This window comes from Astatotilapia calliptera, chromosome 15, assembly GCF_900246225.1.
Source record: "Astatotilapia calliptera chromosome 15, fAstCal1.2, whole genome shotgun sequence".
Classification (NCBI taxonomy): Eukaryota; Metazoa; Chordata; class Actinopteri; order Cichliformes; family Cichlidae; genus Astatotilapia; species Astatotilapia calliptera.
In genome coordinates this window covers 12,544,725-12,562,968 of record NC_039316.1, presented here as the reverse complement: position 1 = coordinate 12,562,968, position 18,244 = coordinate 12,544,725, and the positions used below count along the sequence as shown (strand labels likewise).

Sequence of the window (18,244 nt, the reverse complement as noted above, 5' to 3'; positions counted from 1 at the left end):
GTGAGCCCAATGCACAAAATTGTATTTGCTAAACTTTTCGGAAGATTAAGTGGATTACATGCAAGTGTACACTCCTGAAAGCTGTGTTGCAAAACCTGTTAAAACTAGGACCTGCTGTTTCAGCTGCTAAACGGAGATTCACTTGTGGTTCTTTTCGAGCCACACATTTCTTGGGAGACGTGTCCGTCACCTCATTTTGCACATTTTAATATGTAGACATGGTGAAGATGGCATGCTGAAGTTCAAACTGAGCATCAGAATTGGGAACAAAAGTGATATAAGTGACTTGTATGGTTGTCAGACAGCCTGCCTCAGACAACCATCTTTAGGTTTCACAGAAGATGGCCTAAAAAAATGAAAACATCCAGTGAGCAGCATTTCTCTGGGTGAAGATACCTTGTTGACGTCAGAGGAAAATGGCCAGACTGCTTTGAAGTGAGGAAAACTGAGTAACCCAAATAACCACTCACTCATCCAAGATGTGCAAAAGAGCATCTCTGAATGGACAATACGTCAAGTCTTGATGCAGATGGTGATTGCAGCAGGAGTGACACCCGGTGTGGGTTTCCTGTGTCAAGAAAAGGAAATTGAACTACAGTTCACATGGGCAACACAGAATTGGATAAATGCAAGCATGAAAGCATGGATCCATCAAGCCTTGTATCAACTGTTGATGGCGTAATAGTGGGGGGGGGGGGGGGGGGGGGGGGTTCATTTGCATGTCGGAGGCTACCTGGTTATTGTTGTTGACCCTGTCCACCCCTTTATGACCTCGGTGCAATCATGTTCTGATGCCTGCTTCACAAAGGTTAGAACAAACTTCTGGTGAGCTGATTTCATGAGCCCTTCAAACCAAAAACCAAGTATTTAAAACTTAATGATTCAGATAATTGATCTACATTTGAAAATCCTTAATTTTATGCTAAGTTCCCATGTATTTTCACTCCTGTGCAGCAATGCTGGTATAATAGCACCACATCAGGGCTGGTTCTGGTCCCCGAGCTGCACAATAGGAAGCATAATAATCATCACTGTTGCTTATGGCAGGTCGAGGCACCATCTGCTGACCTCTATGAAGAACTGCAAGAAAGCAAAAAAGTCAAAGGAGGAAAAAAAAAAAAAAAAAGACAACTGGAGGCTTTGAGTAGAAAGATAAAGTAGACTTTATTTAATGGTGAAACCTAAATAAGATCTGTGGTTACAAAACAGGCTCCCCATGTAGTTTCTTTCAATGTCACAGAGGCTGGAATGCTGTACTGACAGAAAAGGCATCAGAAAGACTTGACCTAAAATATAAAGCTTGAAAACTACGAGCTTCAGAGAGAGTCGAGAGAAAGAAACCCTCTCACGAGTCGTTCCTACAATCCAATGGCAGTTACAATAGTTTAATGAAGACGTTCAGCAGTTGTCAACATCAGAAACTGGAGAATAAAAGCAATCGTGACTTCATGAAGTCTGTAGAAAAGAGACAGTGAAGAGGCATAGATGGTAAAAGAAAGGGTTTCCTTTGTTGCACTACGTCATAAAGGGCCTCATTTGGTTAGGACATAAAAATACATGGTAGCACGAAAGCCTTCTGTGCATCAAATGTCTAAGACGCTTGGAAGTCTTTGCACTGACTACACTTTTCTCAGACCACTGAAATGTTACGCTGTACATTAAATCAGAAACCAAGTGGCATTTTCCCTTTAAGTAGCCTCCAAGCTAACATACACATATACACCCACGCGACAAATATACACTCAAGCGCATCCTGCATCCCCATCATGAGCCAGCTGCAAAAAAAAAGGGAAACATCCAAAAATATTCGGGTTATCAATACACTGGAAAAATATAGCACTGTAGGTCTCTCTCTTTTCATTTTTAAAGGAATAGTTTAGCAGCTTGGGAAATATCAGAGTAAGAGGTGAAGATTGGTTTGAATAAGCAGCCTGAAGCTAATAAAGTTCACCCACCAGCTTCTCCAACTCTAACACCGCAGGCGTCTGCATGGATTAAACAAACCACATCTCTTTTTAATTTTTAAGCTTTGGAGGTGCTGTTTGGGTGGATTTTATTTCTCAGGGTAGAGCCAGGCCAGCTGCTTCACATTCACCACATATATTCAACCTCTTCCCCTCGCCTTAAAAAAAGAAACAATGCTGAACTCCTCCTTTAAAACTCCAGTTATTAAGAAAAATATTTCCTTTGTTGAAAAGCTCTTTCTCAATACTTTAGTGTAAAGGATTTTATAAACACAGCTCTGCATTTTTCAAATCGGCATCACCCAGATGAATACAATTTTACCAACACCTGAATCACAAAAATAAGTGTTTAGTCTTATTGTTCATTAAATTCATCGTCTCAGGCAGAGTCATTTACAGAGCGCTCACTCTATATCTGGGATTAATATCTCTATCCATTTTGGCCATCTTTAAAAAAGGAAATGGTTGTGTTCTTTAGCTTTCCTGTATCTTAATGCACACCAAATGTTAACTTTTTGGGTCTGGTCCCAAACACCCCCCCACCCCACCCCACAAAACAAAAAATAATAATTTTTGCCGTTCTCTTAAGTGTTGGCAGCGATGAGGAAAAAGCACATTAAAAATAGACATCTTTAAATAGCTGTTCAGCTCTTCTAAGTGCAGCACAAATCGGAAACATTGAATTCAAGTCATCGTTATCTCCTCCCCCGTCTCCGCGTATCATACAACGAATATACCGAAAAGAAACATTTTCAGTTAAGAAACTAAATGTGAAAGGATAAATCTTTGATCAGACAAATAAACAGTATACTGCAGCCACACTGTAACATCCAAAAATAGTCTGAAGTTGAAATATAGATTTTTTTTTTCTTGCCAAAGAAATGCTGGCGTTCACTCTAAGTAGATTTCATATACTGCTGAGGTGTGATTTGTGTTTTTACGTCTCTGTTGATCCTACCCCGGCAGTCCTGAACGCAGCATCAAACCGTTACAGAGTAAAACACTGACGTCCGGTGTCATTTGGCACATGGGGTGCTCTTGCTGACAGCTGCGGTGGCGTCGGGGTCTTTGTTGTCTGCGGTAACGGCAGCGGCGCTCCTTTCCTGGTCCTCGTGGTTACTGTTACTATTATTGTTGTTGTTGTTTTGGACACTCGGAAGCCCGTGGCTGTTGTTCTGGACCAGCGGCATGTCACCGAGCTTCAGCTCCTCCAGCTTCTTCCACAGCTCTTCTCTCTCCTGCTCCTTCTTCTTTTCCCTGTGAAACCACAGTATTTAAAAACAAAAACTAAGCAAAACACCAGACACCAGTGTTGATATCACCAAACCAATAATTTTCATCACAGTTTTAATCAAAACAACCTATTTTTCCCTAACGAAATAAAAACTAATGCATGAGGACAAAAAAATATGATGAAATTCATAAAAACAAGATGTTCTGGAGAGATGACATCCAATCTGAACTAATTAAGCTGTGTAGTAAGATCAGATGCACACATTTGATCTGACCCTGGGGAATCAGGAGAGGGCTTTGGCTAACAACGTGACAAAACATGAACACCTGAGAGGAAGTGAAGAGACATAAGGACACATTTCACATCTGATGTCAAGGAAAATAACAGACTAAACTGTGTGTAGCAACGTTCACTGGTAAAAACAAGGTTTTACATTTTATACTTTAGTCAGTTATTATATGTAGTTGACAAAAACTAAAAGAGCATAAATGTCCAAATTATAATTATGATTAAAACTAAATGTCTTGATCCTCTAAATTCGCATTCATTATTACAAGCAGAAATATTGTCAGCCATGCTGGATATAATACTCGTTTTCTTCCTTTTCCTCCACTCTGCTTCTGGTTGCTAAACATTAAATGAATTTGCATGAGGAGGCGTGAGTTTTACTTTGACCTGCCGACACTCGTCTTCTGCTCCCATTCATTAAAACGCCTTCTGCTGTGTCGGCTGTGCATGAAGTGATCTGTTCACGCATGAATGTTTGGCAGTGACTAAACGACAGGTGAATGTTGTGCAATTAATGAATAATCCTGTGGTGGGAAGAACACAGAACTTGGGTGTAACGATAAATGCATAAAACAAACCAAAATGACCATTTCTTCACTATTAAACATTAAAAAAAAGAGATGAGATCAGCAAAAACATTCTAAATGATTTCTGAAGTTATGTGTCAGAGGCTGCACAGCATTACTTTAACACTTCAGAGACATTTTTCCTTTAGATAACAGAAACACGACAGGAAAAAGAGTGTTTGAGTCACTCACCGTTGCCGGTCTGCTTTATAGGAGGACGTCAACTCATCGAAAAGTGTGCAGTTCATCTCCATCAGCGTCTTCAGCACATTGTAGACTAGAGCTACGATTGTCCTGCAACACAACAGAGACTGCCATCAGCAACACAGCTGTGAAATGTGCATGAGTGGATGTCATATTTCGCTGTAACTGTGCAGAAAATCTATTTGCTGGTGAATCATTCCCAAACCAGCCAACACTCTAGTTTTCACACACATTTCTCCATCTCCTAGTGACTTTACATTTTTGTTAGAAACTTCTGTAGTTTTTGTGATGCTCAGACCTTGTTTTAATAAATAACTGGATTACACACACCCTAAAGTTTTGTGTGTGCGTGTCAACAAGTCTCTAAGTGCCAAATGGCAATTGACAACCTGAATCGAGAAGTGCGAGCGCAGCTAATCATAAACAGGAAGGCAAATCAGCTGAATGAATTGGCCATATTAGCTTTAGCTTCACCGCTTTTACAGTGAAAACAGTACAAAGCGATGCAGAAACACGTGTGAGCTACATCCTACTCGTAAATGTGTGTGACAGGTGACTGTTGGCTTCAGGAAAGCTTGAACAATATTCATTGTTTTAAGCTTTCCAAGTTAACCACTCATGATCAAAATCCCTGTAAGCGGGTTATAAGAGCATGCACTGTTCTCAGAGAGGTTTGTAATACTTTGACCTCCAAGATCTATGCTAAATGATGTGTGAGACGTGCCAGACATGATGGTGTCTTTTTGTCTCGCCTGCCATGTGTACATGTCAACACATTCTTAAGAAAAGCTCACGAGAGCAGCCTTAACACAGACACAGCAACAGGTTTCAGTGCACATTTTCATAGATGAGGTTGAAAGCGGTCCTTTGACTTTTATTCATTACATAACAATTGTTTCTAGCGCGCGGCGATCACGGTACATACGGATTCCAGTGTTCTTTGGAGATTCTGTACAGGCTGCCAAACATGATGGGAAGGATCTTGTCGATGTTCTCTTCGATGAGGCTGAGGATGTACTCGTTATTCCAGAAGTAGAGCGCCCGCTCTGCTACCTGCAAACACAGAGAAAGAAGAAAAACTCCAGTTTAAACAATGAAAGCTGACTGGAATTTGGGAGTGTTATGATAATGATGCTCAGAAAGTAGGGGACCAAAGCCCTTTCAGACATGTGCCTCTTGCATAAATCCAGCTTTACATGGGTAATTTCTATGTAGCAGTCATGATAACACGAGAAAAGCTGTTGGTTTATAAGACACTTCAGGCTAAACATAATTCAGTTTTCTTATTTCATTAAGGGTTTTACACCACTTTTACATGTGCACTGCAGCCTATAGGTTGAATCAAAGAACGTAAATGCTCAACACAATTTTATCAGACATTCGATTCATTCATTCAGCAGCAAGGTCTACGCACGGTCTTTGTGAGACAATTAAAGAGAACAGTCTGGTGATTTTCATAGCTTTCAAGTGGCCATTGAGTGTCCTGCTTCCTGCCCTGACTAAACTAAACAGAGCCACAGTTCTCAAAGGAAGCGTTTGTGTGGCTTGTGATAAGTAAAGCATTAACTAATGTACTAGCGGTTCATGTTACACTACAGAAACACAGAACAGACCATCTGAGCATTTCCCTTCAATATTTAACTCCTGTTCTTGCCAACATAATGATCTAAGCCTTCCATTACTGAACAACCACAGCTGGGTTCACAGAATTAACCCGCAGAATTAAAATCACCCTGAAACATCCCTTAGTTACGCTGCTATTGGCTTCGGTTTCCAGGGGATGCAACTACTTTCTGGTATTATAACTAGCTTGTGTTCTTTTGCTCTATGTTCCTCTTTTCACTTTCCCCTCATTCACCAGCCAGTTAAAAGATATTGCTGCCCATAACCCAGTCGGGTGATACAGGAAGTCTTTTCGTGTTAAAGGTTTTTTTCTCCCCACGGTCACTGGGCTGATCATAGGGGGCTACCTGATTGTCAGGGTTTTCCCTTGTAGTGTCTTTAGCTTTCAATAAAAAGAGCTATGAGACAATCGTTGTAGTAAACTGGTGCTACAGAAATAAAACTGAATTAACTGAAATATTAACAGCATCTAACTAATGATTAATAAACTATAAATCAGCAAAATACAAAATTACTAACACAAACCACCACTACCATCAAAAAAAATATATTACAAATATTAAAAATGTTTGATGCACTTTTTCTTTAATGTGCTGGTCCTCAACCCTGAAACAGCACTTCCTGTAGTAAGAACATGTTGGGCACAGATGACCACCTTCTGTACTTCTTATGAGCAACACCACCTTTCGTGTGTGAAAAACAGCTTTAAAGATAAACTTTTATACTGCAATATTTTTAAAAGCATACCTGAAAATGTGGATTGGTCACACATTTGGAGATCTGCTTGAATAGTGGCTCCTGGATCTTTTTGAACTGCGTTGGTTCGATGACATCCAGAATCTCTTCAATTTCGCCAAGAAACATCACCTAATTGGACAGGAGGTGCAGAATATTGAAATGTGGCTGGCAGCATACAGATTTTTAAACGTGTTGTCTATTTGTAGACATGCAGACTACCTCTTTCTGGCTGCAGGTTTTAGGCCAAAACTTCAGCAGACCACGGATCACCTTTGAAAAAGAAACAGAATATTCCTTGAGTTTTTCTCTCTCGTGTCAATTTGAGTGGGCAGCTTTTAGCATCCACAACACATTTCTCTGCAGTGTAGACAAATATAGTGCCTAGTCTTTGTGCTTTCAGTGGGAGAAATGATTAAAGAAAAGAAAAAAAGTACCGGCTCGGTAAGCGTAGGATCCTTCTCCAAGAACTGCACCACGCAGTAGGCAAGCTGAGGAGCACAGATAAAAATAAACACAAACAAACCCAAAAATTGCATCAGACAAAGCAGGCATCACACCATTTGAAAATAATATAATTATTTTAATGAATCCACACTGTGTTGAACAAAGCAGTGAATTCTTAAATAAGTATTTTAATTTCCAAGCCACTAGAAGGTGCTGCAGTACAGAGATTACACCATCGCCTTGCTTAATCCTCCTGAGACAAGCAGCTTCATAATTCAGCTATAAACAGTCTAACAGTTTCTGTGCAATGGCACAAATCAAAACCCCCAATAATGTTTCCAGGACATGGTGAAGAGTTTCCTCTACCTGTGCATGAAAAAGAGCCAATCCTTTAGCTGTGTGTAACGGGATGAGCACCTTCATCAGAAACTGCTTGTGCTCGGCTTTCAGAGGCAACGCAAACCCGTTGATGATACTGCAAACATAGAAACAGCAGGACAACGTTAGATTACACACAAAACAGCAGCATGAACTGTGAGAATAGAGCAGAGCATGGCTTTAAAAAGGCCTGAAGAGCCTTTTACCTCAACATTAACAAGTAAAACTAACTCGCAGGTTATTGTAACTACACAAGATAGTGATACGTTTTCTTGTCACTGGTTGGCTGTATTGCACAAACCAATGAGGATTAAAACCCATTGAGACGTCCAAGTGGGCTCAAAAGTTATGACCAGGTCAAATTAATCTCATTCACTACCAACTGAGGGTGTCTGAGTGCTATGACTGCATGGTCAGTATTAACCACGGCCATATTGAGCAGGAAAATATGTGAGCACACCATCACATCATCGTTTTACTAATGTGAGGCCACAACCACACCTTTGCAGTGTGGGAGTCAACCAATAGGATCGCTCCCTCCATGATCACCACCTTCTATCAGGTAATATGCAACATACAATATTTCAAGATCATTTAGCATTTCATGATTATTTCTATGGTTTGTTATGCACAATTAATCAACACGGAGAAAGTGATGTTAACGACTTTGCTAAAATTGTTGAATCAACACATCAGGATCAAGGATTTGGTGGAATTTTAAGTGGTGTCCATGCAGGTTATGTTGTATGTGACATTGATCTTGAGCACAATTTTGATGAAAACCCTTTAGCTGATCACTGTAAGTGTGACTAAACTATGACCAATGGTAGTGGTTATTATGAATTGGGGATCATTTTATGGGTTTAACATCTTATATAACAAAGAAATCTTTCTTAGAAGTTACAATTTCATTCAATTCATAGATCAATAAACGTGTCTGATGATCAGCTTTAGTGTACAGTTACTGTGTAACTTTACATCACACAACATTTTGTCACTCACCTTCCCAGGATCTCTAACAGTTCAGCAACTCCATTGAAGTGTTCGGTTTCATATATGAACCTGGAACAGCAGCAAACACATTGACGATTGAAATTATCAAACACGTCACAACTGTGAAAGCAGAGCACCCTGATCAGAACAATTGATTAGCACCGCTCCCAACGCTGCGCTCCTTTCAAATGCTATCACTCTGATTTGGGATCCAAGTTGGGTAAGTACCATTACACTGATATTTCATGATTCCTAATCAAGAATACAAACAAAATTATACCATCATAGCCTTTATAATTAGCTAATTTATGATTGGAGCCTAAAAATAAACCCACAGAAAACGGGCATCGCCTGCATACTTGCAGCCAAAAGGAAAAAGCTAAATAAGTCTAATCTATGTAGGCAATGAATAATTATCTGGAAAAATCAAACATATTTGGCTTCACACTGGGAGGCTCTTATGTAAGTAAATGATCCATGCATCATTTAGCTCGTCTGTTTGGTAACACATTTCCATCTAGCTGTGCAGACCTGGTATGTACAGACAGAGCCTGACAACTGTGGCACTATTTTTATCCTCTACGGCAGATGGTCAAAGTGGGTGCACCCGTTTTGCCACCTTGCCTGTTGGAAATGACATCAAGTGTCCCCTGTTTCAATCATCTGAAGCTCATTGTCACGCAGCAACAGGAGCAGTAAGGACACAACACACTGCTGCCAGGAGTAAGTGACACCTCCAACTGAACCGTTTTACTTCTCCTGGTGTTTAAGGCCTGGAGTGAATCTGAGTGAAGACTTTAGCTCACTTTGTGCAAGAGGTGGTCAACTGAACAGACCAGAAACACTAAAACTGAAAAGAACTGACTGAATACATTGCTCATCAGTTTTTCAAAAATCTATCAAAAAACTTGCTCAAAACTAAAAAATTTTACTTTCTTTTTAATATATCCAAATTTGAGCTGACACACTAGACTTCTCTAAGAAGTTAGTCAAACATAACATTCAGCCAATAAAAAGAATGTGCATGTTCAGGAATTAATTGCTGCAATTTGGTATCTTAATTTAAAAAAAATAATTTGCTTTACTATTTTTCTGCTTTTAAAACTAAATAAATAAATAAATAAAACAGCTAATTTAAAAATTCATGGACAACAACAATAATTATATTTTAGCATTAAAAATATAATTTTGATTAAAGAGCTTCTGCATATAGGTAAATTAACCATTACACAACATGATTTTGGTATTTAGAAAATGTTTAATTTAGGGTAGCTGTTGTTTGGTTCTAATAAATTTGTTGTATACCGCTGTAATACTTTTTCAGAAGAATATTTAGTTGATTTTATTGGGGACAGCTTATTCTGTGAGATATAAACCTTAAACCTCTGGTGCAGACGTGGAGAGCTGGAGTAAAGACGGTCAAGTCATTCCTGTTGCACTCCTTTGAAGTCTGCTTAAAGCCTGGGGTGTGCAGCCGGTGAATTGTAATGTAAAGTCATGCTGACGAACCCAGGGGGTTTTCTGTACGGTTGTCCGTATCCTCTCGTTAACAGTCAGATGATGAATTTGCATCACTGACAGAAGTGCAGTACCAAATACACCAAGACTCTCACCTGTTTAACAATCCCCTCAACATATCATGGTGTTAGAGGGGAATACATCACCACATAATGTAGCGCAAAAATGTTCATAGTATGCAAGTACATTTTTTTCATTTGTTCAATTTTCAACTCAATTCCATTTAATTTTATTTGTATAGTGCCAAATCACAACAACAGTTGCCTCAAGGTGCTTTATATTGTAAGGTTAAGACCCTACAATAATACAGAGAAACCCCAACCATGAGATGATCCCCTATGAGCAAGCGCTTTGGCGACAGTGGGAAGGAAAAACTCCCTTTTAATAGGAAGAAATTCAGGCAGAACCAAGCTCAGGGAAGGGAGGCCATCTAGCATCATTTGTTTGGGGATCGGGTGGGAACTTTTTTCATATTTGGTCGAACTTATATAGAAGAACCGTTAAGGAGAGGAGGCCAAAACAATATCTAATGATACCTCAAAACAGGTTTGTATTGGTTTTGTGCCTCTTCTTGTTTTGTTTAGTCAGAAATAAATGAAGATGATCTGATGACCCAATACTACACAAGTAAAGAAACATAATAATTCTTATTCTTGAAACAGTAGAGAAAAATATCAGATCTAAATACGTTGTTTAAATCAGATAACAAAACAAAAAACCCCAAACCCCAAAACAAAATGAAAACAAACTTTAAAGGTTTTGTGTCTTTAAGAGAACCTGCTAAAAGTAAAAACAAACAAACAAAAAAAACCCCCACAATAATCTTGACATTTATTCATTAAAAAAAAAATCTCATTAAATGTGAAAGATTTTAGTCTGTTTAGTGACAACCAAAAAATGTAAGTGCTTTTTGGGTTTTTCCATAGGGGTTTACAGTGCAGCTGCTTTCCTGGCCCAACTCACTACAGATCAAATTGGGCTACATGTACTCAGTGAAGTGCTATAAAACACCTGTTCAAATGTATCCATTAACAGCTGTTAAACTTTATCCTTTCTTCTTTTTCTTCTCACTCTTTTTAAATTGTAAATATAACAAAAATTATCGTAAAAAGACAGTACATAATAAGTTATAGATGTTCTTAGGTCTATTTTATATGCCCTTAATTTGCATTATATCCCAAAAGACTTTTTGATACCTTAACTAAATTTAGTGACTGGCTTATCAGGTTGAAACAAAAGCTTAGTCCCCCGAGAAAGTTCTTGTGTAAGACTACATACTTCACGGGAAGCTACTGCCTGTTGGTTTCTGTCCCAGAAGGCCAAGCCTCTAGTCTAACTCAGAGCAACTGGCTAATGACAGGTAAAAACAAATACAGGGAACAGGTGTTTGGATCTAGAGACATTCTGATTACAGGGATTTTCCCAGCTCAAAATGGGCCTCTAGGAGGTGACTACACACATGAATGACCGATGTGCATATATTTAAGATAACTTATTTCTGATCATTAAAACCAACCTCTTGTATGCTTGTGGTTACTGCTTAATTGGCGTGTTTTTTGGTGATTTTCTGCCACGTGTTCTTTAAAACCACATATAAGAAAAAATATGAACTAAGACACGTTTTCTACCTGCTGTTAACTCACCGCAAGAAAATGTTGTTAATCTGCTTCCTGATGAAGGCCCGCAATCCCAGGAACTTTCCATAAATTCGATGCAGGATGGTCTTTAGAAAGTCCCGCTCCCTTGGGTCCTCACTGTCAAACAGCTCCAGCAACTTTAAAGAGAAAGAGAAACACTTGAACACTTAGCACAGTATTATTAGGCCTTCTGAAGGTCGGTTGGTGGTCGTCACTGGTTGGACACAAAAGCGTATATTTTTAAATGCTGTGACGTGCTCCTCTGATTAATAATAGTCACGGTAAGATATAATCAGTCATCTTTTGAGTTTAGTTCATGACGCATTTCATCTCACTATGATACTACTATATGACTCATTCAATACACTGCCTCTGGTGTGCAGTGTGGCTCAATTTTGTATTTCGTAAATATGTAATGCTTTCTTCTTAATACTGAAATGTTGTGAAGATCACACACTGTGATAGCAGTTCTGTGTACCTCTTGGCTGTGTACAGCTTATTTTTGGAGATTTAAAAAATAAATCATTAAACTGGACTTCTTCATTCTGTGTGTGCGCGTGTTTTGTTGAGTGAAGTTCTAGTTCTAGTATGTTACTTAACATTAACTAGCAGAGCTATGTGTGTGCTTGTGCATTGCACCCATACAGATTATTAGTGCTGGACAGTATTTTTAGATTCTAGGGAGCTGTTTATTTCCGTGTATCATTTTTGCCCTACTGAGGAAAGTGAGCTGGGTAATTGTTTCGTTCTTGCTCATCTTAATTTTTGCATCATATGACAAGCTGGAAGTAAGAAAGGCGTTTAGTTAATTAAAGATCCCTCTGGATACACTCCACAGTACTCCTGATGGCCAAAAATAGTGCACGCTTAACTGCATTCAGCAGCACATCGCTACTCAAGGTGGCTAACTTGAAGTCTACCCACTCATCCAAAGATGTTCACTTCTGGTGAAAGAAATCCAACGCTGTCATAGTCAGAATTCTAAAAAATAAAATAAAATCATATGATGTCGTAGTGGCTATCAACTGGCATACTGCTTATGATTCGGTAATCAACTTGCTATTTCTGTATGTTGTCTGGTGCAGAGCAGCTACTCCCTATCAAAAAAGGGTCAGTTTACAGTCAAACTGCTCACAGAGTAAAGCAGCAGACCCACTCTGTGTAAAGAAAGGGGGAGGTGTATATTCAGGTTATAATTCTTCATGGCTTTCATCACATCAAGTGACTGTTTGACACTGCCACATTGTCTCTTGACACATCTTATTATTAAAAACAGATTAAAGTGACTTACATTCACTGAGCCAGCTGTCACCTTAAATTATGCAAACATATATACATAAGAGACAACACATGAGGTGCTTAACCAGCTACCAACATCTTCTCTAACAAGCACAGAGCATGTGTGAGTGAATTCTCTATCATTTAAACAGATTTGAGAGCCCTGGTGTAAAGCAGCCACTTGCATTAACATGCGATGACTCATTATTACAATACTGTTGAAGGGAGCCAAGCCGATGCCACCGAGTTCAAATGGAGTGTTTTCAGGCTCTGATCAGCTTCGGGACATGGCACTCATCTTCCACTAGCATGTCATCAGCACCTCGGTGACAGAGCTGACATCTATTTTTAACTATATCCAGAAAAAGGGTTTCACATGTTGTTCTTCTGCACGGTGCTGATTCACATTCATTCAGCTCAGAACCAAAAATCTGGCTGTTAAACGGCACAACCACTTTCTCTATGCTGCAAATGAGCAGCTAGCTATTAGGCTTTCCTCTGGTTCATTAGAGCACATCCTGGTCATTCCCATATTTCCCAGTTTGTTTCAAACTGTATAGATCACAATTAAACATGAGATACAACAGACAAACTATGGATCATGAAATGTTTGTTTGGTTTAATTTACTTTGAGTTATTTTGAAATGAAAGCAGCTGGTCAGACCACTTCAGCAGGATGCTGAGAAAACAGGACAATACTATCACAGTGCCTTCACCAGCTGGTTAATGTACTTAATGCAAGATATTCAACTAATGGATACATTTACACATTATATAGTTTATATTTTGTGTGACATTAAGAATAGTCAAAGTCAAAATTTTGAGGAAAAAAGGTCAAAAAGTGGAGATTAAATTTGTTGTTTTTGAGACTAACTATTACTGATTGATTTTTGCTTTTGGGCCATGCATTGTGCTTTACGTGGGGTGGCTGCTAAAGTGGGGTAACCTCCTCTGCAGTCACACCCCAGTGTTTGGGGGACAATCGGACCAACGGCACATCTAGCTTTCCCCTAATACTGTATGTACAGACTCAGTTGTTTCTGAAGTCATTTCTCTTTTCTGTTGTTCAGGATTTATTCGCTCCGAGTCCAATTTCAACAGCTTTACAGTTTCACATTACCTGGCAAAACAATGCAGACACAGCACCCATGCATAACTGCAAACATGACTCACTACGTTGAGGATTGAGTGGAGTACAAATTTATAAAATATACATAAATCGCAGAAAACCGACACACTAATTCCAAAGTAGCTATCCAAACTATCTGCAAGATGTTGTGCTGATTTCTTTAAAGCAGGACTGCTTCATAGCACCTGCTAGAGTAACAACATTTCTCCATCAAAGTGATGAAGTAACTCAATTTGTCAGGAGTCATTTTCAAAGGTTATCCACCAACACTTTCTAATGTTTACTTTGTGATAAATGTATGTTATGAAAAAATGTTAACTTATGTAACTGTAACTAAATATTTTATTTATAAGCCAAAACCAAAACAGTGATTAGTCGTTTCCATGAAAATACCCCGAGGGGGTCGGAGCAGCAGCAGGGCTGAAACAATAACTTGATTGACAGAAAATGAATCGCTCTGATCTCTCAGCTGAACTTTATTACACCAGATCGACTATCAGTGATGACAAAATGTTATGTGGATGTGAACATTGGAGGTTTTTTTAAATGAAATGAAAGCATGCTATTCAGACATATTGTTTGTGCCTTAGGTAATATAAATATTTAACAATGACAGGGTGACACTGGATAAAGTCATCGGGAGTATTTTTTCACAAATAAGGGAGGTCTATGTCAGATTTAATTTCATTAACCACTGAATATGTAAAGGAATATATGACAATATTATGAGTCTGCACAGATGACAACCATGGAAACCAGTTATTACTGAATTTAGAGTACATGTTAAAAAACTGGGCCCCTCTGATAGACCTGTCCAGGTATGCTGAGACAACATGAACAGAGACGTACTGTACATGCAAGATGAGTTAAAAACTGACTGCAATGACTTTCAAGTGAAACAACAGCTTTCTATTTGCGTATAAAACCTCAGGCACTCACTGACACTGACCGGACAATGTCACATTAACGGCTCAGCTGTACTGCATGAGAATGACACGGCACTCTGTGTTAGCAGATGTGACTTCAGTTTTTGGGCGTTTTGGAGGTCCTTATTGATTGTCAAATAAATAGCAATGCATAGCTGCTAACAGGGATATCATATTATTGCACCATGCTCATACTTGTGGTTTCTCTCACTTCTTTAATTAGTGCCTCCTCTCCTCTGGCCATCTGCCTCCTGCCTGTGACCCGTGGTGAGAGGACTCTTCAAACAATTAGTCCATCTGTATTCACAAGCTGTTTTGGTTATTTAAGATGACCACACTTTAGTGTGCGATTCAAAACATCAAGTCACATTGTCACATGAGATTTTAATCAAAGGTAGCGCCAAATATAAATTAAAAACAATATTATCAACACTTTTAGATCTGAGATCATAAATGCAGCTGTAGTTGAACGATAAAAAATTATTTATGATGTAGCTGTGCCAAATGTCACAATGAACTGACACCACTGTAGCATGAAGCTCCAGATATTCTGTTAAAATATCTGTTGAAATGACTCCTCCAGTCAGGAGGCAGTTGCAAGCCCAATTCCCCCCAAAAACTAAAACTAAAACTATTTCATGTATGTCACGTTTGCAAATCCTATTGTTTTTACTAACTACCTGGTTATTGTTTGCATTTACAGTTGGGACATTACATGAGATCGTTTTATTTTAGGGCTTTTTTCTGAGTATTGTTTACTCTTCTTCAGGATTTGGTGCTTTTGCAGAACTCTCACTTTCAGTTTTGGTACACTTGCACTATTTTGACATCTAAGAGGGAGTTCTGCTTTCCATTTTTAGCAACCTCTAACTGGTTACATACCATGCTGTAGGTGTTGGTTGATTGCCACAAAGCACTTGTATTTAATTCTGACTGACTTTGTGTTTGCCAGATGACGATGAAAACTTTAAAAGTTAGATGAAGATGATGACCCTGCAAATGCACTTTCTTCAAACATGTCTCAGTTTTTCCACCTTCAGTCGACTGCAGAAATGCTGTGGCATGGCTCCTTGGGTTAACCACCTTACTTTGCTCTGCTACATCAGGCTGAGGAATTACTTTGTCAGTTAACTACTATAAATCTAGCCATGTTAAATGAACAGTTCTTAACATCTTATTATATATTGTTTCCAATATGCAAAATGCTGAGAATATTACAAAATTTACGCCTTCCTTCTTTCTAATTTCAACAATTTGCAAGCATTTAAACAGGGCCGAGTTGTACCCATTTTTTTTGACCTGAGTGGTTTTTGTCATTCTGGTCAAAGCACAAAAGCAATGAGGAAATACGACAGATACTATCAAACTCCTCATAAATAAGCTATGAATGTAACCATCTATCAAGTCACTGAACTGCAAGCCACGAGCAATGGTCTGGTTACATTCTGGACATGCTGCAAATCGATTACAGGAGTCACACAGAGAAACAGCCATATAGTCTTACATAAAACCAATTTACGATCACCAATTAACCTACCCACCATGACTGAATTATGACAGAACACTGTAAACCCCGCAAGTACAGGGAAAACATGTAAACATGAAACAGAAAAGCCCAAACCAACATACTGAAACACCATACCACCGGGGCAAGAAGATCGGCAGAATTCAGTCATAAGGAACTGCACTCCCCAAATTTTCCAACCACAAGCTAACAGTTAGCTTTACATGCATTTCTTTTTATCAGTTTGTTTTTCCCCCTCACTCTAAACTGCTGTGTTTCGTTTTCTGTATAGTCCACACCCATTTTAACGGGGGAAATGGGTGTGGACGTTCAGTGATGCAATAATAGAAACATGAAATATTAATAGAGTGCAAATTAACTGCAGGGTTTATTTTAGGTAGGTATGTAACTAAGGTGTAACGACTAAGTTACGGCAAAGTACAAAGGAAAAAAGTTTTATCAGTATAAGACACAATAAGAAGAATTTTTCCTTGTGTGGTGTTGGAAGCTCATGATTTTGATCATGCGTTTCCTTCCAGAGAGAAAATATTCTTGACCAAAACTAGTGAACCTCTATCTCTTCCTCTAGCTATCCAAGCCTCTTCTGTGTTTTATGACCACCTTAGAAGTATCTTTGAATACTCAGTCTCATGCTGTGTGTGTATTATGCTAAGGGCTAACAAAGCCTTGCCTTTACTACCACCCATACATCCATCCCACACTCTATGCTTCAACCACAGTACGCTTTCCTTAAGAGTAAACAACTGGCAGCTATTTAAAGCTCACAAACGACACACTCGCATCATGGAAAGTCAGAGCAGGCACCTCGGATGTGCCCCAGCCAGCATTCCAGACCTTGTGGTTCCTTTTAGTTGCTGCTTCACAAGAAGTGAAACATTCCTGCAGTAGGTGGGTACAGATCCAGGACACATGGAGACGAGCTGCAACATATTAACAGTCTGATTCATCTACAGAGAGCACTGAAACCTGTGAACTCCCAAAACACATCACAATGGGCTTTAATGACTCGTGTTATATTTAATCACGCACACAAACTCCAGTAAGATGAGACACCACCTGTAACAATTAGCAGAATCTGTAAATGGTTGCAAGAATTACCTGATCAATAGTTTTTGTCACATTCAAGCAAAAACAGCAAAAATTATAAGTGTCCATTCTTCCTCCCTCTCCACCTCTTTTTGCAGCGAGGTGCTCTCAAACATTCCCAGAGAAATGCTGTCCTGGATTTGCCCTGGAGTCTCATACCTCTCACCTGAGCAGAGATCAGGTACCCAACCTACCCTACCTCTAGACTGAGCGCATCAAAGGAAGTTCATTTCGAATTATAACGTGAATATGCTAAATAACAAAGCAAATAAATAATTATCAAGGACCAAACTATTGCTAAAAGACTTAAAACACAATGGCACTTTCATTTTTTCTAATATGTGCTGGTCAATAATATACAAGCGGAGAGAAATCAGTGAACTCTATATAAACAATATCAGAAAAATGTTCATCAAGAAAGGTTACCATCATTTTTTTGTGAACTGCTAAAGCTGCAAATGTTGTGTTGTAGCAATGCTCCACACATAATGTTCACAAAGGTTTATGTTATCTTGTCTGGTTTTAATTTATTGACCTAAACACACAATTTCTTATTTCTTTGAAATCCCTATAACCTGGTCGTGGTATGGTAATTTAGAAACTGCTTATTTACATCATCATCATCATTATTATGAAAGTTGTCTGAAGTGTTCTTTGGAGGGGACACATACCTAAAAATAATCAAAGGCCTTTAATATTACAACTACACTAAT

At 38.9% G+C, this 18,244-nt stretch overlaps 1 protein-coding gene across 1 annotated transcript in view; it reads right to left on the bottom strand.

Annotated features, from left to right (window-relative positions):
• Positions 1–1,145: 1,145 nt before the first annotated feature.
• The window catches only part of ppp2r5a (protein phosphatase 2, regulatory subunit B', alpha isoform), a 57,590-nt gene continuing 40,491 nt past the window's right edge, over positions 1,146–18,244 (bottom strand). The window contains exons 5-13 of the mRNA XM_026143355.1: positions 11,594–11,724; positions 8,442–8,501; positions 7,428–7,536; positions 7,052–7,105; positions 6,837–6,887; positions 6,627–6,746; positions 5,182–5,309; positions 4,245–4,346; positions 1,146–3,221 (exon numbers count right to left, since the gene is read on the bottom strand). Of these exons, the coding sequence (XP_025999140.1) occupies positions 2,981–3,221; positions 4,245–4,346; positions 5,182–5,309; positions 6,627–6,746; positions 6,837–6,887; positions 7,052–7,105; positions 7,428–7,536; positions 8,442–8,501; positions 11,594–11,724 (996 nt within the window). The 3' untranslated portion in view covers positions 1,146–2,980. The remainder of the gene's footprint in view (positions 3,222–4,244; positions 4,347–5,181; positions 5,310–6,626; positions 6,747–6,836; positions 6,888–7,051; positions 7,106–7,427; positions 7,537–8,441; positions 8,502–11,593; positions 11,725–18,244) is intronic.